At 41.4% G+C, this 25430-nt stretch overlaps 2 protein-coding genes and 1 pseudogene across 4 annotated transcripts in view; 1 reads left to right on the top strand and 2 right to left on the bottom strand.

Moving 5' to 3' along the window:
- The window catches only part of CUNH11orf49 (chromosome unknown C11orf49 homolog), a 160573-nt gene that overhangs the window by 19436 nt on the left and 115707 nt on the right, over positions 1–25430 (top strand). For 2 of the 3 annotated variants that reach the window (XM_040745819.1, XM_005064925.3), the window contains exon 2: positions 12755–12857. In XM_040745819.1, the coding sequence (XP_040601753.1) occupies positions 12755–12857 (103 nt within the window). Of the gene's footprint in view, positions 1–12426; positions 12567–12754; positions 12858–25430 lie in introns of all 3 variants that reach the window. The other variant, XM_040745820.1, reaches the window with a different exon arrangement.
- LOC121140422 (40S ribosomal protein S2-like) lies at positions 9554–10451 on the bottom strand. The gene has a single exon (XM_040745821.1). The coding sequence runs from the start codon at positions 10427–10429 to the stop codon at positions 9554–9556; it is 876 nt and encodes a 291-aa protein (XP_040601755.1). The 5' UTR covers positions 10430–10451.
- LOC106021682 lies at positions 10615–10921 on the bottom strand (annotated as a pseudogene).

Below are 25430 nucleotides of genomic sequence, written 5' to 3'. Positions count from 1 at the left end.
ATATAGTAGTAAGTAAAGTTTTAAAAGGTGAAAAATGAAAAAGTAAAGAATCGTAGAAAATGGAGAGGTTGTTGGGCTTAGTTTGAACCCTCTGTGTGCACGTGTTTTTAAGTTTCTTTTTCTTTAGCTTTTTTGATCTCCAAGGAATCACAATGTTCAGTTTTGTCATGATTTGTTTACTTTGTTCAAAGAAAAACTTCAGTATTATGATTATACATGGAAATACAGAAAACTTCAAAGTCATATTTAAATAAACCCAAGAATTCTGCATCCTGAATTAAGAGGGGCAGAGTAAGGACTCTCTCTGGTTTACTTACTGGTAAAATGATGGGAGTTGAACAGTATGAACTGAGAATCCTGCATCTTAAGCTTTTGTGATTTAGGAGCAGAGATGAAGCAGTAATACAGTGTGTGACTGCTGCACCCAGCTTTCCCTTATCTGCAGACCTCATGTAGTACTGAACCCTGTACTTACCATATTTCTGACTGCAGTAACCGAGACCATGGAAAGCAAAACTGTGGGAATGGAAGGAGTACTGTGCAATTCAGAGGCCGATGGGATGGAGTCTGTGGCGAGGCTTAAGTGATTTCCTGGTAGAGGAACAGTGTGTTGGAGGACAGGGAATTTGCAGGTTGGGGGTTTTAGTGGCCGTCATTATGTTGTTGCATAAACTTGAGGGGAGTGGTAGGAAAAAAGATAAAAAGAAAACAGACCATCGTAACTAGGGAAAGAGATGTGTGTTCTAGTGCCATTGTTTCCTTCTTTTCTTTTTCATGTAGGTGGTGAAACCCCCAAGAATCTATAAAGGATTTTAGGAGACTCTTGGATGCTGTGTACAGACTAAATATATCCCCCTTTCTATGCTAAAACATCTGCATCTTAAATTGGATTTTTATCACAACCTAAGAAAACCACCTCATCTTTTTTTGTGGGGTAGGTGGTTAGTGTTTGGGAACAGAGTCTTTTGTAATAGTTGACTGTCCTGGAGCTTACTATGTAGTCCAGGCTAGCCTCAAGCTCTTGGTGTACCTCCTGAGTACCGGGATTATGGGTATAAGCCACTCTGCCCAGCTCCAAAGCCACTCACTCTTAAAAATGAACAATAAATCTCCAGATGATGAAAATGGAGAAGGAGGGCTAGCCTGGTGGTTTTGCAATGCCATATATGGCTGGGAGTTTAGCTCAGCGCTACAGCACTGCCTATCACATACCAGACTCTGGTCTATTCCTCATCCCCTCAAAAAAAATTGTGTGTAATAAAATGTGTGGAGTGGTGGGGTTTGAGCCTTGGCTTCCATTATTATCTGAATGTCCTTGGATAATTATATAACCTCCTTAAGCCTCAGTTTCCTCAGATATAAGATGGGATAGACATCTGCTTTCATTTGTGGTTGTGAAGATGAACTGAGACAACGTAGGCTAAGCTCATCGTGCACGGCTTTGGCACATAGTAGCTAAGCCTCCCCTATAGGTTTTTATTTTATGGTCTTGACTGTATGCTTCACTTTAAAGGACGGAACCTCACAAATCCTTCAGAGAACTACTTAGTGATGTGCACACTTGAGAAGACCACATCTTCTGAAGTGGCTTGTTAGAGGTTCTTTCCCATGCAGATTTGCGAACCAAGTGTGTAAAAATCACACACTGCACTTGTTGCCTGGCAGCACGTGTCCCTGAGTGGTAGTACATGGCTTGCATTGTAATGTTACTAGTGCTGGGGCCAGCTGGCTGGACATGTACTGCCACTTGGTCTAGGGACTCCATTCCTCAACAAAATAGCAGTCAGCACTAGGGTTAACAGAAAATGACAAACCAGGCATGGATGAGGGAGGCGCCAGCAGAGCAGCGGGGCGTCCTTTGATTTACTTCTGTTATTTGCATGTCTTTCTTGTGATGTCTGTGAAATGTTCAGAATGACAAAGTTTTTAAAAGACCTGCTGACTCCGCCTGGAAAATGTGAAAAACCTCCCATTTAGTGACCTATTATGTCCAGCTAGCGTGCGTTTTCTATATCTTTTTCTTCATTTTTTATTAATGCAAACATTTGCATGAAGACAGAACCCTTGCTTCTTAAAGAGTTCATCTGCTCCTGCTGCTCACTGGCCTTGCCATGCAAGAGCACAACAGAACCTTTGTTATGCTTTCAGCAAAGCTGTTTATGGACGGTGGCTTACTGAGCACTGCTTCCTGTGCTGTGGACTTCCATTCTGTCTAAAAAGAAAATAGTTTTAGCAGTGAAAAGAATTTGGACTTTCTTTTATTCAAGTCCTGGATGTCCAAATGACAAGTAGCCCTCAAATTTGTGAGGAACTGGTAATTGCATCGAATGCAGTTTTTCACTTTACCTTGAACATAATGAGGCTTTTAGTAACAATAGAAGGAACAAGTGCTTTCTCACTGGAATAGAGAGAAGGCAGTAAAAAGGCAGTATGAAGAGTGGTTGAGAGGAGGACAAAGTGGCTTCCTACAAGAATCCTAATATTGTAGTAGAGTGTGTTTTGGTACTGGGTATTTCCCACCTGGGAAGCACAGGCCTGCGGTGTTTGCATTGAATAAAAAGCAGCACAGCTTATGCAGTCAGTAAACATTTGAATGATTGCTGTGCGGAAGATGCCGAATGACCCTGAATGTTAAAGGGAATAAAAGATAAGTGAGTCATGATACCCGTCCATTTTTAGGAACAAGAGGTCTGACAAAATGTGTTGCATGTGGGTAGCAGGAATAGCCTGCATCCAGGAGAAGGTGCCAGGGACACATCTAGGATAGGTGTTAGGTGGTTCACAAAATGAAACATTGTTTGTAGCTAGAAGAGAATTCGGGCACACTTTCTGAAATTAATAGATGGATGGCATTTGACCTGGGCCTGGTGGGAATGCAGGATTGGCTAGTACAACCTTCCTAAAAGTAATGAATCAAGGATTATTGGTTTGGTAAAACGATCCAATGTATATTTTTGTAGGGTGTTTTATACCGTTAATGTAGATGGTATGCTAAATGCTAGCTTTTGTCTTGTAAGTGAAGTAAACTGGGGCCTCCCTGTCTAGCCTGTGCTGCTCAGTCATTCATCCCATGTGGTTTTTGTGCACTTTGGCCTGGGCCTCTGGGGCATCTATAAATATCTACAATGGCCTCATTTGCTTTTGTAACAGAAATAGAAATGACTGGGATTACCAAGCATTGTTACAGCCATATCCATGAGCAGACTGTGGACAGCTCTTAGTGGGGATTTGACAGGTGAGCCTTCCATTTGAAAACAATGTCCATCTTTACACAGAGGCCTTCTCCATATAAGGCGAAAGGGCAGGAATTCTAAGCCACTGAGGTTTAGCTAACTTAAATGAGACTTGTCTAGTTGCCTTTGTGGGGGAAGTGAGAAGTTGTTACTGTTATGTGAGTGCCAGCTATTAAAAAAAAACAAAATAATGTAAAGTATCAAGTATATTATAAAGTTTTAAGTTAATATCTTATGGCTATTATCACTAACTTGAATTAAATCTCACATTGCCAATGTAAGAAACTCTGTGAATTTAATCATGATCTATAAATTGCCCTTCAAGAACTACAAGTTTGGATTACTATATAGGACAATTCATTTTTATCCTGTGGCTTTACTATTCCTTGCCTGGTGTAACATCGTAAGTGGCATACCACTGTCCCAAGGATTGATAATTTACAGGGTTGGGTTGGGGTTTGAAACCTAAGACCTATCATGTTTTCTGGAAAATAGATTTATGCATGTTGACTTGATAACTGCAATTCCTCTATGGGTAACTGTCTTTTCAAAGTTTTTGTCATGACAGGCACTACTTGGCTCTCCAGGGGTTCTTTAGTTGTAACTGTGGGAAGTGTAAATGCCATGTTAGAGTCCTCTGGTGTTCAGGAGTACATTCTGTTATGATCAGCTAACTGAGCACTCCCAAGCCTGAATCTCGATGGAAACCTCCTTAAATTCTGTAGTTTCTGGTATTTGGAATTGCTGGACTCCAACCTACTAATTCTGTATTATGAGATTTAGTCTGGAAATGCTGTGGCAATGGAATTTAAGCACCTGGCCTTAATTGGCATCCTCAAAATATATTGCCAGTTTCAGGGAAGGAGAAGGGAGAGGGGAGGATTAATGGCTGGTTAGAGACTGTTTGAGTGGAGGGACTCTCAGTTCTGTGTATCTGTTAGCTGGTACGATACCTATTTGGACTGAGTGAAGCAGACTTTAGTTTTTTATTCTCTACTTTACGTAGAGTTCTTTAGTCACCTCTTGCTTTCTGGTTGTCACAGGTGATGTTAGCTCCTGTGTTGTGCTTTGTCTGCTTCTGGCGTGCCTTTGGGTAATTGAGTGTGACTAGCTATGTAGCTTTGTTCTGGTGGTTTGGCTACATAGAGGCAATGCATTAGTTTTGTCTGTTTTATAATTAACTATTAATGTAAAAGATTGTTATTTAGTTTGTAATTTGTTCTCAGAGTACTCCATTTGGTATATATAATACTGCTTTTCTGGAGAGTGGTGGCTAGGGAACCTCTATTTCAGCCTTTCCTGTGAGCCAGCGCCCCACAATTGCACTAGGGTGACTCTTTAAGGGTGGCTGTGTTGTGAAGTCCAGACCAAAAGCCTGAGTTTAGAGTCTGTCTTCATAACTGACTAGCCTTTAAGCCTTTTCAATTACAGTTAGTAAAAATATGAACAGGATGTTAATAGGAGAAATACAAAACAAACCTCCCATTAAAATATACACAGCATTATTTGGAATCAATAAAACTAAAAGGCTGCAGAGAGTGGTGATGTATGCTTTTAGACCCTGAACTTGGGAGGCAGAGGCAAGAAGATCTTTGTGAATGCATCCCCGTCTTCATGGGGAGTTTCAGGACAGCCAAGGCTCCATAATGAGACCCTGTTTCAAAATAAACAAATAAGGAAACTAAAAGTAACAAAAAGTATTTTATGTTGCTAAAGCAATATTTATGTGAAAGCAAATATTGCTGAGGCCAGGAAGAATATAAATTGGAATTGCCATTTTTTTTGTTATTTGTTTTGGTTCTCAGGCAATTTCAGCATGGCCTCCAGCTTACTATGCAACTGAGGCTTGCCTTGAGTTCCTGACCCTTTTGCCCTCCCCTCCTAAGGACTGGGATTATAGGGCAGCTTGGAATGGCCACTTTGTTGTTTGTATCTGTAAATGAGAAGATAGATGTATTCTATAAAATGCCAATTCTGTTTTGATGGGGCTACTTTATAGTAAAAACTCGTGTACATATGTGCAGGGAAATATACAAGAATGTTGGGGGCTGGGGTTTCAGCCAGTTTGTGCCTACTTCACACAAAGCACTGGTGTGATCCTCAGTATTTAAGTGGGGGTGGGGTGGGAGTGGGAGGGGATGAACACAGTGCAATTTGTTACAGTAAAAACACATTAAGACAACTTGAATATATATCAGTAGGGAAATATGCACATTTGGGATGTGCCCAAAGGGTAAATTGATTATGTATTGTTTTATGAAAGTTAACCAGATATCAAGTGGGAACAAGGTGCATTCAGTTTTTGTCATTTAGATAAAAACAAAGCAAAACCAGAGTGTATATTTCTAGATATTTTAAAAATATTGGTGGCGCACGCCTTTAATCCCAGCACTCGGGAGGCAGAGGCAGGCGGATTTCTGTGAGTTCCAGGCCAGCCTCCAAAGCCTCAGAGAAACTCTGTCTCGAAAAAACCAAAAAAATAAATAAATAAAAAAATATTTTATTAATGGCAGGAGGTGATGGCACACGCCTTTAATCCTGGTACTCCGGAGTTTTTTTGTTCTCCGTCATGTGGGCTTTCAGTATTATACTCAAAAGGTCAGGTTCTGTGGCAAGTATCCCTACCTCCAAGCCATCTTGCTAGCCCTTGTTTCTGTATTTTCTGAAAGCATTCTTCTTAGGATGGGAATGCAGCTCAATTAGTAGAATGCTTGCCTCACATGTCCAAAGTCCTGGGTTTCACAAAACTGTTTGTGATGGTGTGTACATTCAGGCTCAGCATTTGGGAGGTGGATACAGGAAGATCAGAAGTCCAAGGTCATCCTACATAATGAGTTCAAAGCCTGCCTGGACTACCTGAGACCCTTCTCAATAAAAACAAGGAAATTAGAAAAAGGAATGAAGGAAGACTGCCTCTTAAACTGAAGAGAAATGCTATCCATTGACTAGTCTGTGTCTTGTCTGTCATCTGAACCCATAAACAAAATTAGAATGTGAATTTGAAAGCCTAGAGATAAAAGCCTAGATGCGTTTAATAAAGTTTATAACCTAACTGTCTGTTTTACCCATATAAACACCTTTCCTAGTGTACACAATGAAAAGCTAATGAACATGTTAGAAGGGACAAATGGAAGATTTGGGATTTTTCTTATTTTGTTCTCCTCTCCTTGTTTCATTGAGACAGTCTTGCTATGTAGCCCTGGCTAGTCTTGAACTTGTAACAATCCTCTTGCCTCAGTCCCCTGAGTGCTGGAATTACAAGAGTAAACCAACTTGTTCTTTACTTTGAGTGGTAGTGAAGTCGAATGGAAGAACTTCAGCTTTAGGGTCAAACCTAGGTGTGAATCCTAGCTCTGCAAGTCATCCAGACTTTAGCTCCTGACCTCTCTCTGTTGCAGAAGAAACTGTTGCCTACTTCACTGAGCTACATGGGAATGGGAATTAAATGTGATAGTTTTTCTCATTTCCTCATCCCCTTTGGTCAAGGGCAATTGGTTTAGTGTAGGATAAGATCAAAGATGTTGTTGCAGATGATAAAATGTTTTCGCAGAACACACTGTTTCCTAGGACCCAGATAATACTGAGAAAGATGGAAGATAGAGATATTAGACTTAGAAGTCTGGTAACTTGTTAATCCATTTAGCTATTTGTTTGTATTTCACATGATCATATATAGGACGATGTTAGTAGTTTATAAATGACATTGAACTTGAGACCTATAAGCAGTTTACATGACAGGCTGGTGACTAAGCAGACTTAGTTTTCACATTTATTTGTGCTACCCAGCCTTTGAGAGCTCAAAGAACAAAGAGTACTTCAAAAAAGTTCTGGAATGAAAGGAGAAAATCAGGTTTAAGGTAGAATATATTCATACATACACCCTGCCTTTTCCTACACTACTATTCCCTTGTATTTATTGATAGCGTGTATAGTAACTCATTAATAAATTCCTGGTAAGACTTGCTTATTCAAGTGTTGAGACTGTTCTAAATGATAATTTAAAAGTGAAAATGGTGTAACTAATGTTGTAGGTGGAAATTCTAGACCCCTCAAGCAAGAATTTCCAAATAGGCTCCCTTATCATTTAATTGTGAAATAAATAGCTAGCACTTTGATGGTATTTATGTTTGGGAAGAGAGTAAAAGGAAACCATTTTGGACTTTCCCCATGTAAATTAGGGTTCTCTGAGTAATTAGCAGTTAATAAGTGAACACTTCCCTCAATTTTAAAAGCCATAGTTAAAATGGGTATATGATTATATGAATTATTATAGATATAAAATCTTTTTGTCGTTGTTTGTTTTTTGAGACAAGTTCTCTTTACACAGTCCTGGCTGCCCTGGAATTCACAATACAGATCAGGCTGTCCTCGGACTCACAGAGATCCACTTGCCTTTTCCGAGTGCTGGATTAAGTAGTTTTTTATCAGACACATTTTTAGTCCCAACCATTTTAAAGCAGGAGCCACGGTGGTATAAAGAGGTAGAACTCGGAGGCAGGTGGATCTCAGTGAGTTTGAGGCCAGCCTGGTCTACAGTCCAGGGCAGTCTCCAAAACTATACAGAGAAATCCTATCTCAGAAAAACTAACCTAAAAAAAAAAAAAAAAAAAAAAAAGAGAGAGAGAGTGATTAGCATAGTCTGAGTCAACACAATCAAGACGTTTCTGGTCCACAGTTTCAGTCACTCCCTTGGTTCATATAAGGATCAGGCAGTGTTTACTTATACTTAAGTTTACTTGGATCTTTCATTTTAGCATGATGAAAGTATAAATGACTATCTTAGACAATGCTATCTGATCATGACTTTTGCAACTAGGCATTAATGGGGATTTCAGGCCAGTGAAGCCTTATTGGTACGTGTTGGAAGACTTAATCCTGATCGTGTTGTGGAAGTCACAGCAAAGCAGAAGAGGAAAAGCCAGCCTGAAATGCTTCTCCTTCTCCAAAAAAGGCAGCTCATGTGCCCAGATAGCTTTCCCCTCCGGGGGGTGCAGGTGTGCTGTTTGAATTCTTTAATCACTCACATAAATTAAAGCTTATTCCATTGCATTTACAAACCAGTACAAAGCAGCACTCTCCACGTTTATGGCTGGGCAAGAGCCTTGGACTTGAGTCTCATTGAAGTTTGATCAACTGTGAGGATTTTTCAGGGCTGGGTGGTGCACTTAACCACAGAGTGCTAGACTGATAAGAGCTGCAGGTGAGGAAAACAGGAAGAGCAATCAGACAGAGCTACACTTGCTCTTGGCTGGTCGGAATTCCCACCGAGGAGCCTTTCCCTCCTGTCTCTGTGGCTCTTTTTAACTCCTACCCTTAGCCCAGATTAAAGACAGCACCAGCGCTTTCTAGTTCCACTTTGTGACCTTCGAAGGGGTGGGGTGAATACTTTGTAGTAGAATGAATGGTTCTTGGTAAGACACTTGGAGATCTGAAGACAAGTCCTGACTTCACACAGATGCTGGTTGGTATGCAGGCAGGGACAGGACAAAAAGGTGCTCACACACGTGACACTCATGTGTGTACATGCATGCCCACAGTTCATATGGACGGGACTGGATCCCATCCCTCAGGTGATTTTGCTGCACTCGTGCCTTCTGTTCTGGGTAACATGAAGATAACTTTGCTTCCATGGCTGACTGTAGGTGTTAACGAGGAGGCGTTTTGTGAAGAGCATGGATGCTTGGACAAGACAAACCTTGGTTTGAGTCTCAGTTTCTGTTACTACTAGCTCTGTGATCTTGAGCAAGTTGCTTTGATTCTTTTTTTTTTCACATTCACTAAAATTTTATTTATATTTCCTGTATAAAAGTGTTTTGAATGCAGAGAAACCCTGTCTTGAAAGACAAAAAAAGTTTTTGTAAATATGTGTACTACATACATCCAAAGGCCAGAAGGTGACAAGAAATCCCCTGGAACTAGAGTTAAAGACCCTGTGAGCCAGCTAGTAGATGTTGGGACCAAACCAAGGTCCTCTATAAAGAAGCAAGCTCTATTAACTGCTGGGTCCTCTATAAAGAAGCAAGCTCTATTAACTGCTGGGTCATCTATAAAGAAGCAAGCTCTATTAACTGCTGGGTCCTCTATAAAGAAGCAAGCTCTATTAACTGCTGGGTCCTCTCTGCAACCCTAACATACACATTTTTGTCATCATGGTTTCTAGAACTTTTACAAACCTTTATAAACAGAAACTGTACCCATTACATATAACTCCTAATGGGTCCCTTTCCTAGACTGGCAACCAATATTACTGCTCCTATTCCATTTTTTTCCTTTTTTTTTTAACAGACTTAATTCACTTTATTTTTCTTGTATGAAAACCCTTATGTGGTGGCCACAGCTGGAGCCTGGGTCCTCTGAACAGAGACTCTGGTGTGGGCTTTCACAAGATGGTCCGTGAATTCCTGATAAGGAGACTTGGTGAACACAGTCTCTTTCCAGAGGTCAGGGGTCAGGTAGCTGTAGGTCTTGGAGATGGCATCAAAGGTGGCCTTGGCAAAGTTGCCCAGGGTGGCAGTGCAGCCCCTGGCTGACGTGTAGCAGTCATCAATACCAGCCATCATCAGTAGCTTCTTGGGCACAGGAGCAGAGACGATGCCAGTGCCTCTGGGGGCAGGGATGAGACGCACCAACACAGAGCCACAGCGGCCTGTCACTTTGCATGGGACAGTGTGGGGCTTGCCAATCTTGTTCCCCCAGTAACCTCTCCGCACAGGGACAATGGAAAGCTTGGCCAAGATAATGGCCCCCCTGATGGCTGTGGCTACCTCCTTGGAGCACTTCACACCAAGACCAACATGACCGTTGTAGTCCCCAATAGCGACAAAAGCCTTGAACCTGGTGCGCTGGCCAGCCCGAGTCTGCTTCTGTACGGGCATGATTTTTAGAACTTCATCCTTTAGAGATGCGCCCAGAAAAAAATCAATAATCTCGGATTCCTTAATGGGCAGGGAGAACAGATAGATCTCCTCCAGGGACTTGATCTTCATGTCCTTAACCAGGCGGCCCAGCTTGGTGATGGGGATCCACTCCTTGTCTTCGGCTTTTCCTCCACGAGCCCGGCGGCCTCGACCACGGCCTCGACCATGACCGCGGCCCCTGAGGCCACTGCCGAAGCCTCCGCGGAAGCCGCTGCGGCCGCCTAATCCCGGGCCCCCAGGTCCTCCGGGCCCTCCCGCTGCACCGGCGTCATCCGCCATTTGGTGTTTTCCCGAAGCAGAAGAAGCTCCTATTCCATTTTTTGATTAATTTTTTTAATAAAGGGGTTGTGGACCAACGAGAAAGCTTCTATATGTTTAAGCCTTCTTGTTCATGTGTGACTGAGTTTACTGAAGGGAAAGGTAACAGAAAATGGGGTTGGATAAAGAAAAGTTAGACATAGAATTAATGTGGGTCTTCCATCCACAGCCTTAGCAGCCCTGCCATGGATCTGCCCGGTTCTTTTGCATCAAGAAGTTAATCTTTCAAGCCATTTCCATGTTGTAGATCCTCCGGCATGTTTCATAGCTCTCCCGCTGGCTGCGGCGGCAGGGCTTCTCATAGTAGCGCCTTTGCTTTATGTCTTCAGTAAGCCCATCAGTTGTGAGGACTCTGGTCACGGTCCTGTATGCACCTTCCACGTTCCCCTCCTGAACCACCACAGTCCTGGCAATGAACTTCAGGTGTTTAGCCTTGACTTTGCTTTCAAATCTTCATTCTCCAGGACCTACAGACTACGGCCCCAGGACTCCAGGACGCCTGCTTTAATTCTTTTAGTCTCAGCTGTCCTGACTGTAAAATAGAAGTCTACAAATACTTATCAGAAGATGGTGCTAATATTAAATGAAATAATGCATTACAACAATTAGTATATTACCTGGCACATTGTTCAATAAGTTGGGTAGGGGCTCAAAATTGGTAAGTGTTATTTGTAATATAGGAAACCAAGTGTCTGACTGGAAGATAAATATTAAACAAGTACAAGCCTACCCCCCTACTGTCTGTTTAAAAAAATTCTCCTTTTTCTGCCCCCTAGGATGAAAATACTTTGATTCTAACTACTATAGAAACACTCCCACTGACTTGTAAGTCCCTGGAGCTAGGGAGGAGAAACCTCAGTCAGGATTTGCTTCTAAGTAGAAGCTCTTTCATTTCTACTATGAAAAGGGGGGAGGGCATACTGAATTTTTGTCTTAGTCTTAGGTGCAGGTAAGTCGTCAGAAGCCAGAAAGCCCAAGGAAGGAAGGGTTTTGTAAGATCTGTGTTAAGTGGGTAGAAGAAAGGAAGGGGAATATAGTGGTGAGAATGTGACTGTGTTTTTATATTAGTCTGGCTATGTTTTTCTTCTCAGTTTAATGTACTTGATTACGATGATTAATATTTTGAGAACAGTGTTAGATTTTGACATGTATTTTACAGCTTTACTCTCAGGCCTGGCCTACAAGCATCTTCTTTTTTATTCTTTTTCCTGTTTGTCTTTACTATAGAATTCAATCACATAGCTTTGTACATTAGAAGCCCCAAACAAGTGTAAGTTAAGTACGTATTCAAAATTAAGCTCCAAAAGGTAGCCACTCAAACCCGGGTCTTACCAACTTTAATGTACTACTATTACACTGAGCACAGAGGCACATACCCTTAATCCCAGCTTTGGAGGCAGAGGCAGGGAGATCTCTGTGAGTTCAAGGCCAGCCTGGTTTGCATAGTGATTCCAAACCAGCCAAGGCTATATAGTGAGATCCTGTCTCACAAAAACAAACAAAAATAAATGTATCTCTGTACCTCTCTATCTAATCTATCTTTACAAGACCATGTTTTTGTAAAAATAAATTTTAATTGTTAACATTATTATTGTTAATTATTGTACAAAATGATTTTATTGTGACTTTTCATATACATATGTTTATCATGCATTGATCATATCTGAAAGGTTCAGGCGTTCCTATCCACCCTCCTTTCTTCTATCCTTTGTGTCCCTCTCCTAACAGTCCCTTTGATACTTGTCTTTCCATGTCAAGCTTGTTTTGACAAGATGGTGATTAGTTCATACATTTCCCAGTAACAACAAATTCAGGCTGTATATATCTAATAAGTGTAGCTACTAAGTTCTTGCTGTTTTCCAGGGTTAATAATATACACCTGTGACAGCATTGAAATTTTCCACGTTCCTTAACCTTTTCCGTGACTTTTTAAAATTAGAGATCTGAATTTTCTTTAGGATCAGATCAACCGTTTCCTGGAATATACTTTTGCCCGTGCACAGATGGGATAGGACGGAAGATATAGAGGAAAGGGGCTCAAGTTCTCGGCTGTTGAAAACAAGACTGGAAGGTGGTGCTGACAGCCGGCCCGGGCTCAGTAGGTCATGTCTTACACTCATCTTTTCCCCCTTTGGGGTCATAGCTCAGCAATGGCCAGCAAGCTGTGTCTCTCTAGTCTAAACCGCTCCCCCAGGACAGAGATTACACCTTGACTTGCATGGCTTCTCATTGGGATTGTTTTTTAATCTCTCCCATTTTTCCTTTCTTTTTTTTTTCTGTTTGCAGCTCAGCGACATGTCCTCACGTACATGGAGGATGCAGTGTGCCAGCTGCTGGAGAACAGGGAGGATATTGGCCAGTATGGCATTGCCCGATTCTTCACTGAATAGTGAGTACATGAATGCTTTGCTAATTGGGCAGGCCCAAAGGAGGTACTTGGAAGCAGGCCGGATACATGAATGGGTGATGAACATAGGCCAGCTGTGATGACATAGTAGCAATGACTCTTGGTTGGGTAGGTTGGTTGAAGGCTGACCAACATGTGTAGGAGCAAGAACATGCCTTTGATGCAGCTGCTTTGTTCAATGGTGTATCTCTTGAATGATCAGGACTGTAGTAGTTTTTTTGATCCAATAGGTGTGTTCCTTTAGGTTCCTTGTGACTTTTGTTTGTTGGTTTTCCCTTTTAAGGTTAATTTATTTTTAAATTTTATGTGTGTGAGTGTTTTGTCCTCATGTATATCTGTGCACCTTATGCTTGCCTGATGCCCACAGAGGTCAAAAGAAGTTGTCAGACCACCTGGAACTGGAATTACAGATGGGCGTTGTTGTGTGCAAATTCTGAACCCCAAAACCACCAAGAGACCCACGCTGATGCAAAAACAAAGAGTCTTTTATTATTAACGAATTAACCGCGTTAACTTGGGCCCTTTGTCTCTCCAATACAGTGGCTGGCGTGAGAAGGACCCAGAGAAACCGCCAGGTGGGGAACTTATTGGGCAGCATAAGTGTATACCGGTATGCAACAGTCTCAGGATTGGTGCTCTTTCGGGCTTGGTCGACCTGTCTTGTGTTGATTGGTTAACTGATTGTTATGGCCTATAGGCCCTCCCAAGGCACTGCTATGCTCTTCATGTCACTGTTATGCCACTTTTAATGTAAAGTGCTGTAAAGCATGTCAGCTAACTTCTGATTGGTCCCTTGCCACATGGAGGGTATCTGACCTAGGGCAGCTCCTACAAGGTCAGAAGGATGGAAACTAAGAGCATGTGCTGAGTCAGGGGCCTTTGTCTTTCTAGGTCTTTTCTGCAGCCTGTTGTGGCTGCTAAAGCAGGGGGCTGGGTGAGGGTCTGGTTCCTTCAGTGTGAGTCACCATGTTGGTGCTAGGAGTCAACCCGGAGTCCTCTGAAATAGTGGCCAGTGCTCTTAATCACTGAGCCAGCCGTCTAGTCCCATCCCTCTTATACTTTTTTAACTTTCCCCTTTATTCACAACACTTACTCTGATTTCCTTTATTTGGTGATTGTTTTCATGGCTTCTTTTTCTCATGGTCTTGTTTGGTATATTATACCTGTGTGCTTTTCTTTTCACGGGATGTTGTACTATTTGCATAATGATGATATATTTTTGAAAGGCCATGCTTTATTGTAAAGTATACATTGAGTATACATGATTGCTATTTTGAGAATATTAGCAAATCATTTTTAAGCTAATCACCTAAAGCATTTTAATCTTCATGAAAGGTTATGCTAAAGAAATACAAAGCTGTATTATGTTTACTGGTTATTTTATGTTTACTAGTATTATTACTAATATACCCTTACTATTGTATGTAATTTTTCTTGTGTTTTTGTAACGTTCTAAGAAAGGGGACTTAATCTCTGCCAGCTTCCTTTTAAGGCAATTCAGAACTGAAGTCCATCTTCCTTGACTACAAAGGTATCTTTTTCCACGGTCAAGTCTCCAGAGCCTCTTTGGACACCAGACCACTGTTCCAACAGCCTAATGTGGGTGTAATTAAAGGAATGTTTGACTCTCCCTAGTTCTTTTGCTGTGTTAGAATTCTCAGAAATAAAATTGGTGGAATGTAGGTTTCTTTTTTCTTCTTAATTTTTCTTTCCTTTGTTTTTCCTCCCTCCCTCCATGTCCCTCCTTCCCACCCCCCTCTTTCTTTCATGTATGGTACTATGGATAGAACCTGGTGTCTTATGTTAAGCAAGCACTTTACCAATGAACCACTTTCCCAGGCTTAACATCTACATGTTTTTTATGCATTGGAGTCTTTAAGTTTGGGGGAGATAAACAAGTTTCTTGGGAAGAGAGTAGTCTCTTCACCCAGTCTTCTACAGGAGGATGAAATAGAGACAGGAGACTTGCTTGTTCTCTTGGTGTGGGCTGACAAGAACAAGGTGGGCATGGAATAAGGCCTGAGGTTGCATAGCCGTGTTTGCCTTTACAGAACTGATAAGGGTCGAGTTTCTAGGCCATTTAATCTGTACTGGCTCCTTAGCAGTTCTTTGCCAAATGAAATGTGACTCTTGTGGGGGAGTGCTCTTCCTGGCCTTCTTTCATTCCCCTGCCCCCATCCCCTCTATAAGTCTTTCCATTATTTTACTGGTTTCTTGTGGATAGGCATTTCGTTTCCTCTTTGTTTTCCCAGCTTTAGTGTGGTATGCACTAGTATGTCAAGGTATTGGTAAGTGTTAGTAAACATGTCTTGAATCAGTAACTACATTTTAAGCTTTGTCTATTACTTGTCTATTACTCTTATTCTTGATCCTCTTATACTGTTTTCTTTCTAACCCCATCTATTGTTGATTTCAGAGAGTAAAGCTCTATACTTTTCCCTTCAAGAAATGTTGTATAATATGTCTAGTACTCCAAAAGCTGTACTGGCCTGTGTAAGTGATACTGAGCTCTAAAGAGCCAGTATGCTGTTGACCCTTGATAGGTTTTGAGTTTTTTTTAATTTAATCTACTAAAACACTGTTGAAAAAAATTAATTTTTTCATAATACTGGTAGAAATCTAGTTGCCAAATGAGATGTTCCTTGTTCTCAGAAAACAATTTCTATAAGGTATGTGGATGGCACATACCTGACACTTCTACAATTCTGGCTCAAGGGAAGTTATTTTGATATGTGAAAAGTGTACCAACATCAAAGCTATGAAAATGTTTTTAAAAAAAAAAGATGAAGTCTGTGACACAATGGGAAGTAGTAGGGGGGCATTTGGAGACCCAAATGGTAGAAGCTTCTGGTTTTACTATGTGAATGTGATTTATCTAGAGAAAATGCTCTCATTCAGGGACAGTTTTATCGTGATTCACGAGAGAAGATCACTACTCTCTCACGAAGCTGTGTTCTGTTAGCTAACCTGAGCAGAGTTCTGGACGCCAGTCTGAAATCGCCTCATTTTTGAGATGAGTTAGACAAAACTTGATGTACTATACTAATAATGATGACATAATGGCAGTTTTTAAACTCATACTGCTCCAATTCTTTGAACTAGATGTGATTGCTAGCCCTATTTTATTGATGGGGTCTCCTCAGTTTAAAGGTTAAATGCTTCAAGTTCAAAAGCTAGTAACTGTCAGAATTAAGAAATCAAGCATTTTCTGCAATATTATCGTCTACTTTTTTTTTTTTTCAAGACAGGGTTGGTTTCTCTACAGGTGTGGAGACTGTCCTGGAACTCACTTTGAAGACCAGTCTGGCCTCGAACTCACAGAGATCTGACTGCCTCTGCCTCCCAAGTGCTGGGATTAAAGTCATATGCTACAACTGCCTGGCACCACTAAAGTTTTTTTAGTCTCTGATTGTTTGAACTCTCCCTGGGAGCTACATCATCCAAGCTTATCCTGTAGCCTTGTCTGATAACCTCAGTTCATTGAAATTTAAGTATTTAGCATTAGCGTTTGAGGAGATCAATTAGAGCTGTCTTTAAACAACAGTAAGCCTGACTGTTTTGTTTTTGTCATCATTTTTCAAGACAGGGCTTCTCTGTGTAATCTTGGCTGTCCTGAAACTCACTCTGTAGACCAGGCTGACCTCAAACTCAGACATTTGCCTGCTTTTGGCTCCCGAGTGCTGGGATTAAAGGCGTGCGCCACCACCACCCATCCAACTCTCTAAAAAGCCTGTGATCTGTACACTCCCATCTTATCAAGTCTGTGCTTTTCATCCATTGAGTAACAGGAGTTTCTCATGGGCCTTTCTGCTGGTTTGTTCTCTTGCCTGTGATGTCACTCTTGATTGCTCATGTTTTCAAACAAGTCTATAAGGGAAAGGTTTCGAATGAGGGGTTCAAGAGGGACACTGAGGCAGATTGATGGGAACGTGGAGTTTATCAAAAGAGTTATTAACTCCATGGACAAAAGGGTAGCAAGGGCTCTGAGCAGAGTTCAGTCTCCTTCATCAGAGACAGAGAGTATTGCTGAGCCTCTGAAGAAAGGAGGTCAGCTCCTACTTAGCAGAAATGGGAGTCTGTTCTTTCACCTTTCTGAAGATAGTTGGCTTTATAGCACAAGCCTGTAGCCTGGTTCTCTGATACCCACACAGGATACAGGGAAATGGATGGGGACAAGATGTGTAACAGCCAATACTCCCTTTGATGTAAACTCACTTACCCATAAGCCTTTTAGCTAGGGACTCACAGGACATTATCTCAGGAGGATGCCCTGTGGGAATCTATGAAAGGGAAGGCTGCGGTGGCCTGAGCAGCAGCTGGATTCTGACATTACATTCTTATGTGGTATCCCAGCAAATCTTACTAACTGTAACACTGTGGCTGCCCACCACTACGTGTGTCTCCAAGGCTGAACACTGAAGAACTTGAAAGCAGGAAGGTCCACCCCAGGGGGTCTTCTGTGCTGTATGTAATGTAATGTTTACCTCTGGATGTTGTCCTCCAAACAGGAAGGGTGAAAGGAATTCATATTGAGGTGCTTCTCTGAGAATAGACCAGGTCAGCACTGGGTCAGTCTCTCTGAAGACATGTGTCCAAGGAAATGAGGTGAAGTTGCTGGGACTTAGAGACCGCAGCAGTGTGACCAGTTCTTGTGGGAAGGATAGAATGAGAACTGTGGCTTTTCACGATATTGGAAAATAATGAGGAGAGTAAAGAACAGGCTGAAATGTGAGAATTGCTATCAGGATTAGGGACCATTCCCCCCAGTAAGTTGATAGTTACAGCCCTGTGGCATCAGGGAGCTTGACCTCCACATCCTAATATAGGAGAGCAACACTCTGTGGTTCTGGCCATTGCGACAGAAGGCCTTTTTGTTGCACTTTGTTTTGTTTGTTCTCATGGTCAGTTTTGGTTTTTATGAAGTTTAGATAGTGACTGGTTTGGTTGCAAGGGAATTTTAATAAACTGGTAGTTTATTAAAACTTCTTTAGATTTATTTATTTTTATTTTATATGTATCAGTGTTTTGTCTGCATGTATGTATGCATGCATATACTGTGTGTGCACCTAGTGCCTGTAGAAGTCATAGGAGGACATTGGATCCCCTAGAACAGTAATTGTAGATGGTTGTGAGCCACCATGTGGGTTCTGGAAGTAGAGCTTGGATCTTCTATAAGAGCAGCAAATGCTCTTCATTGCAAAGCCATCTCTCCACCTCTGATAGAGGTTTGTTGTAAAGATAAAAATCATAAGCCAGCATTGTTTAAATACCCATTTTATTTAACTCTCCCTCCCCAAACCAGCTGGTCAACTCCAAACTCTGCACCTCCATGTCTGATGTCAAAATGTTCTCTCTATCTCCAACTCCATTCGCTTTGTTGACTGAAACACACCTCTTTCTCTTGAGCTGCTTCCACTCCCTGTTAGCAGCTTTCCTAGTCAGATATCTCACAAAACTCTGTCATCTCTGACATCTTGGGGTCTCCAAGGCAATCCAGGCTTCAACTTCACAGCTTCACACAATGGCCTCTGCACTGACACATGTCTGGCATCAGTGACTTTATTCCATAAGTCCTTTCTTCTATCCTAAACCCAGAATCACATGGCAGAAGGTGCCAAGTTCTGCTGCTTGCTGGGGCTGGAACATGGCCCCTCTTGCTCAGTTATATCTTCCCCAGCTTTCTGTCTTTTACTGCCTAAGCTTGGCTGTTCTGAAACTTGCTTTGTAGATCAGGCTGGCCTCAAATATCTGTCAGCCTCTGACTTCCCAGTACCAGAATTAAAGGTATGCTCCATCACACCTGGCTCTAAGCTTTTCTTTAGTTCTTTTTCACAAGCTGGAATAACTCTTAGCACCTCTGTCTCCCATGCTCCTACTAGTGTGACCCATTGGGCAGTGCTTAAAGCACTCCACTGCTTTCCAAACCCAAAGTACCTAAGTCCAAATTCCTACAAATAGTCACACAGTCAGGCCTACCATAGTAGTACTCCAATCCTTGGTACCAACTTCTTTCTGTTTAGGGTTTTCATTGCTGTGAAAAGACACCATGATGATGACAACTCTTACAAAGAAAACACTTATTTGGATGACTTGCCTACAGTTTCATAGGTTCAGTGCACTATCATATCAGGGAGCATGGCAGCATGCAGGCAGATGTAGTGCTGGAGTAGCTGAAAGTCCTACATCTTGTAGGCAACAGGAAGTCAAACTGTGTAGCACGAAAAATAAATGACCCAGAGACTGATATTGAGGTCCAAACTTCAAGCTGAAGATGAGAAAAGCAAAGCAGCCGGCTACTAGCTCTCACCCCTAGCTCAGGCTTATGATGGTAAGAGCTGTAGCTGATAAACACTGTGTGCTAAGCAGTGTTCTCAGTATACACTATCATTTAATTTCCACATACTTATGAGGTAGCATAAAATATTATTCTCATTTCACACATCTGAAAATTTAGATACATAAAAGTAACATTCTGAAGGATATACAGCTGTTAGCCATAATGAGATAAATAACAAGAAAGTAACCAGGGTAATATGATTTATAGGATGCCTTGAAGACAGTTGGAGAAGACATTGAGAACTATCTCATCAAGAGTAGGTAACATATTTCACAGAGTAACTCCCTTTCTCTTTGTCTACCTTGATTACCTGCTCTGCCTGTGTCAAGAAAGACAATTTCATTTTAGTTTTTGTGCTTCTGAGTTCTTGGCAATGGCTGTTTCAGGGAACAAGCCAAGGCACATGCCCTAATAGACTTACTGTCTTAGCAAAGGATGGTGGCCTCCCTTGTGCCTTGCTCACATTTGATAAGTAATAAAGCAGTCAGAAAAATTATTTGTGTTATCTTTCATGTAGAATAAACGTGGAAACAGGAGATTTTCTTTGTCATGTTTTAAGAAATGAACAATTTCATTCTAAGACATAGTCAGTAATCATCAGAATTCAATTGGGAAGTTGGATGCTTTTTTGGATTACTGTCAAAAAGTTTCAGAATCAAATTCCTTCTTTATTGTCCTGATTAGAATAAATCCATGAAATGTGAGTTTTATTAATTCACTCATAGAGGAAAAATCCCAGTAGTACATATTTATAAATCACTGAATACGTCATTGTAATGAAAACAATCCATTACTAGAAAATACAGAATGCAGGGGCTGGAGAGCACTTACTGTTCTTACAGAGGACCTGGGTTCAGTTCCCAGCAACCACAGAGCAGCTCAAACTGTCTAGAACTGCATTTCAAAGGGACCTAATGCCCTCTTTGTGCCTCTGTGGGCACTGCTAGGCACCATACACATGACATAATAAACACAGATGTTTTCTTCTTTTATAAGACAGGTACTCCAAAGCCTGTGAACAGTCTAGAACAATCAGGGCAAAAACTTACATTTCTAAAATTGTCAGATTTTTCAGACTTATTCAGCATCTCCCATGTAATCGATGCTGTTTTGACTTGCCCTGTGCCCATGGTAGCAGAGGAGCAAACAACTGGGGAACAAGAAACACATCAGAGACCTCCAAGCTCGTGGGTATGCATCAGTGATGGACTTAAGCCTTCCCCGGCCCATTGCTGCCCATGATTTCTCTACCTACTGTTAAATGAAGTCAGAATGTGGTACAGTGAGGTAATGGTGACTAATCCTGTTGTAGGCTTCTTCAAAAGGCAGTGCTTCTATCCAAGATCTGCCCCTCCTGCCTTTTTTCCATAATTCAGTTCTTAACTAGAGTTGACACATTGTAACTGAAAATTATCCATTTGAATTGTCAGCAGCTGGCTTCTCAGAGACTCAGAATTGCTGGGAATAGAGTTTGTCTTCAGTTAAAGCAACACTTCTGTTAAACTGCCATTTGTGAAATACACAGAACTTTCTGGTTCTTTTCTGCATTAGCAGAGGTGTGCTATAGCAGAAGCAGTCTGGTGAGTTGTGTCACAAGATTCTATCTGACACTGAAAGATCCAGAGTCCTTGAGGATACAAGGGACTACCTATTTTGTAAATCCAATATTTCTTTTTCAGGCCCTTCATGTTATCCTTACAGGAAACCATCCAACAAGCAGCACTTGACCTGGTAACTGAGGAGGCAATTTCATAGCTCATTGGTTCTGTAACTCATTGAGAGGTCAGAGTCAAATGTTACAAAAGTAGTAACTGACCCTATTTTCCTCTGTCAAGAAGGACCCCGTTACCTCCTCATGCCCCCCCCAAGTTAAGAGAAATTGAACTGCTAGGAAACCAGTAATAGGAAATGAACACTGAAGTTCTCCTAAGACCTGCTAATAATGGTTGTCTTAATGAGAACTGCTTTAGCAAAAAAGCTGCTATAAAATTTAGGTGTAATTCTTCACATTGAAATAGTTCTCCCTAAAGAAGTAACTTTATTTTTTGCAATCTATAAATAATTTAAAGAATTCTTACTTAGTCCAAGTCCTCATACTCCCTCTCTCTGCTAATTCCCAGAGTACCCTCTGGTAATCAAGTAGACACACATAAATATGATCCAACAAATCTGCTGTACTATTAATAACATAAAATAGCCCATCAGAAGTTAACAAATGTGTTTTATCACCTAGCAATTTAAATTCTTCTGTGCTTTTAATTGTCTCCACAACTTCGCCAGAACTCTGCAAGCTCTCTGGTGGTGGGGTAGCCGTGGCAGGAGAACAGGAAAGAATGACATCTGGCGCTTTAGGCAGCTTTTCATAAACTAGGATGGGGTAGCAGGGACAGAGGACAGTTAGGATGCTCTTCCCTGAGAAAAAGCAAATGAAGCCTCCCTGTGCTGCTCAGATTTACTGGAGCCTTTGCCCACAGCAGGTGCTTCTGTATCCAAGGGCCTACCCCAAACAAGTTGTTTTTCAGGGTCCATGGGAGGAGTCAGAGGCAGCCTATTTCCTCCCTGAGGTCAGAGCTGTGATTCCTTTCTTCAACCATCAGATGTGGATGCTGTCTTATCAGAAAACGCTTGTGAATTTATTTTAGAGTAGTAGATTCCAAGAATGCTGAGTTCTGGGGCTGTGGCAGTAGAGAATACTATGATGACAGCAGTTTGGCTAAAACATTGTTCCTACGTGATTGTAGAGGTTCCAGAAACAGCTTTGAATTCCTCCCTTTGTCTTCTTTTCTTTATGAGGTAGGGTTTCACTATGTAGGCCTGGCTATCCTGGACCTTGCTATGTAGACCAGGCTAGCCTGGAACTTGCAGCAATCTTTCTTTTATGCCTTTGCTTCCTAAGTGCTGGGATTACAGGTGAACTTCATGATCATGCCTGGTTTCATTGCCTTGTCATTAATGCCATCAGCAGTAAGTATCTTGGTTAATGTCTCTGGTGTAATTTTTCCATATCTAGATTATCACCAGGAATGGTAATGCCTGTGTCATGTGATGTGAGCAAGGCAAATAACACAGCAAGTATCTAGCTGTATCCAGTTAGCCTTTGTTGTGTTCCTTCTGGTCTAGCTGCAATTTGCTTCTTCTGCTTTTTGATTTCTTGGAAAGTAGTAATCTTCCTCTTCTCACTCTTTTTTTATGTGCATTGGTGTGAAGGTGTTGGGACCCCTAAAACTAGAGTTACAGATAGTTGTGAGCTGTCATTTGGGTGCTGGGAATTGAACCCCAGTCCTGAGGAAGAGCAGCTAATGTTCTTAACCGCTGAGCCATCTCTCCAGCCACCCCCCCCCCACAAACACACTCTTTAAATAGCATCAAAACTGAATTGGTCTCAAGATTGAGGACTCTGTTATCTCCTGTTTTGTTTTTGTTTTTTAAGACTGGGTTTCTCTGTATAACACCCCTGGCTGTCCTGGAACTTATTCTGTATACCAGGTTGACCTCAAATGCATTGAGATCTGCCTGCCTCTGCCTCACAAGTGCTGGGATTAAATGTGTGTGCCACCACCACCTAGCTAGCTCCTGTTTTTATAGTGCTTCTTCCTCACCCTACATTATGTTTAGTTTTGGGAGATCCAAACAACTGATGATTTTCACATGACTGTTGGTCACTCAGTGTTAGCCGCTTGATTGGTCATTTGGATAACTGTCTAACAAAGCTTTTCTTTCTCTCTCTCTTTAAATGATTTAGTAATTTTACTTGTCCTGTGTATTGTCGTTGTGTCTCTGTGAGGATGCCAGATCCCCTAGAACTGGAAATACAGATGTTGTGAGCTGTCATTCGAGTGCTGGAAATTGAAAGTGGGTCCTTTGAAAGAGCAACCAGTACTCTTAACCACTGAGTCATCTCTCCAGCCCTCTTTCTTTCTTTCTTTCTTTCTTTCTTTCTTTCTTTCCTTCCTTCCTTTCTTTCTTCCTTATCTCTCTCTTCCTTTCTTTTCTCTTTTTCTCTCCCTCCATCCTTCCCTCCCTCTTTTTTCTTTTCTTCCTCCTTTTCCTCTTTGTTCTTAACTTATCTTCACTGTCTACATCCAGTTTCTTCTGCCTCCTAAGATTAAAAAGATGTCAAGGTGTAATGGGAGACTCAAGTCACTGCTTGTATGGTTTCTCCTTTGTGCTCTAGCTGTGAGTATTCAGGGTAATGGAAAGCAGACCGTCTCCACTGAGGCCATTGCTCCTCGTGCTGGCAGTCACACGCCAGCCTCTGAGCAGTTGGAATGCATCGAGAAACCACAGAGCCCAGAGAGATCATTATGCAGTCAGTTCCACACAGGGGGGATCTATTTACACCACACAAGCTGCAGTTTACATGTGTGGGTAATTGTTTATCTGCACACTCTCATACTTCACCTAATATGTAATACACTTGCCCTATCAAGAGGGTTTAGCTAAGTCCTGCTGTGTCCAGATTGCCCTGCACATCCACTAACTTGATATAAGAAAAAAGGGATACTATGGGAAATTTGATGTCAAAACCACCTTTTCAAGAGTGTTTTTCTTAGTCCAGTGTGATGTTTAGAATTTTAAGCCAAACCGTCTCTTGCACATTTTCCTGACTAAACATTTTCTTCATTCCTTTGCTTTATAGTAAGTATTGTGACAGAGCATCATGTGTTCTCTGTATCAGTGGGAGTTGCCTATAAAGAACTGTACTCTGGGAGAGGATAATGCTCACAGAGGAACAGGCAGCTGAGTACACTATTGGCTCTGCTGCAGTAACATTAAATCATGTAGACTAGTATGCTAGGAATTGAAAACAAGGAGACAGAATGGCAGGTAGTAAAGTAGGGCACTATGGAGGAGCCTTTCTTTATTGAGAAAGACAAATAGAATTTGGATAAGGAAAGAAGAGAACTTCTATTTTAGTGTGACATGAAGGCATGGCAGTGTTAAGAATATAGGCTTTAATGTTTGAAGACCTGTCAGTGTGATTTGGGACAGATTGCTTAGCTTCATCTATAAAAGAGTGGGATTCATACATAAAAGTAAGTTTGTTGCCAAATTGTTGGAGGATTAAATAAGATAATGAATGTGAAATGCTTGGTGTTGCCTAAATTGTAATGGGTGTTAGATAAGTTTTAGTCAGTTAGTATTGATATACATTCATTCTCAAGTATTTACTGAGCACCTGTATCCTATCAGTGTTCTAGATACTAAGGATATATCAGTGAATAAAACAGATGAGAAATCCCAACCGTCACGGAGATTCTATTCTGAACTTGTTTTTAAATTTTTTTAGGTTTGTTTTATGTGTATGTGTTTTGCCTGCATACATGTATGTGCACCATGTACATACCTGGTGCCTGAGGATGTCAGATAAGGGCATTGGAATCCTGATGGAGGTAGGGATGCTGGTGAGCCTCCAAGTTGGTGCTGGGAACAGGACCTGTGCTCTCGAAAGAGCAACAAGTGCTCTTAACCAGTAAGCCATCTCTCCAGCCCCTGAAATTTGTTTTGATTCCACCCCTTTTTATGAGTGTATAATAATGTTGGAATTATAAAAACCTTGCAGAAATAATATCAAGCCCCCTCCCTCTATTCTGCTCCATCACTGTTATATCGTCTGTAAATGGGATGAAACTCAGGATCAGTATCAACCAGAGTGGTACATCTTCCTAGTGTGAGCACTGCCCTGGACTGGATCACCAACACTGAAAAGCAGACCACTAACTATAGTTCTCATGGGATTTTCACCTTTGTTTGAACGTCAGTTTCTTCCTATGATAAAGTATAGATTGACAGAATTTTTACCATCAACTATTGTCTCGTTTTGACTATTCCTGTTGAGGGCTGCACCTTATTTTTGCTCCTTAGAGTATAGCCTTTTTTTTTAAATCTCTGGCTGTGTTTTAGATATTTCTTTTTGGTCTTTGGGTTTTGGCAGTTTTGATATACTTTGAATAAGGTTGCTTTTTAATAATGTATTTAAACTATTTGTTGTTTAGTGCTTTTTAACCCAGTAGTTTGATGTCTTGCTTTTTTATATTTCTTTTTTTATTTTGTGTGTATGTATGTGCATGTTCACACATTCACGTTGTACACTGCATGTATAGAGATCAGAAGACAGCTTGAGGGAGTTATTCCCTCCCTTCACCACGTGAGTCCCCAGACTGAACTCAGGTCATCAGGCCTGGCAGCAAGCACCTTTACTCACTAAGTCATCCTGT

Source organism: Mesocricetus auratus, unplaced genomic scaffold (assembly GCF_017639785.1).
Source record: "Mesocricetus auratus isolate SY011 unplaced genomic scaffold, BCM_Maur_2.0 Super-Scaffold_100004, whole genome shotgun sequence".
Classification (NCBI taxonomy): domain Eukaryota; kingdom Metazoa; phylum Chordata; class Mammalia; order Rodentia; family Cricetidae; genus Mesocricetus; species Mesocricetus auratus.
Note: the sequence above shows the minus strand (reverse complement) of the source record. Positions and strands in the feature narration are given on the sequence as shown.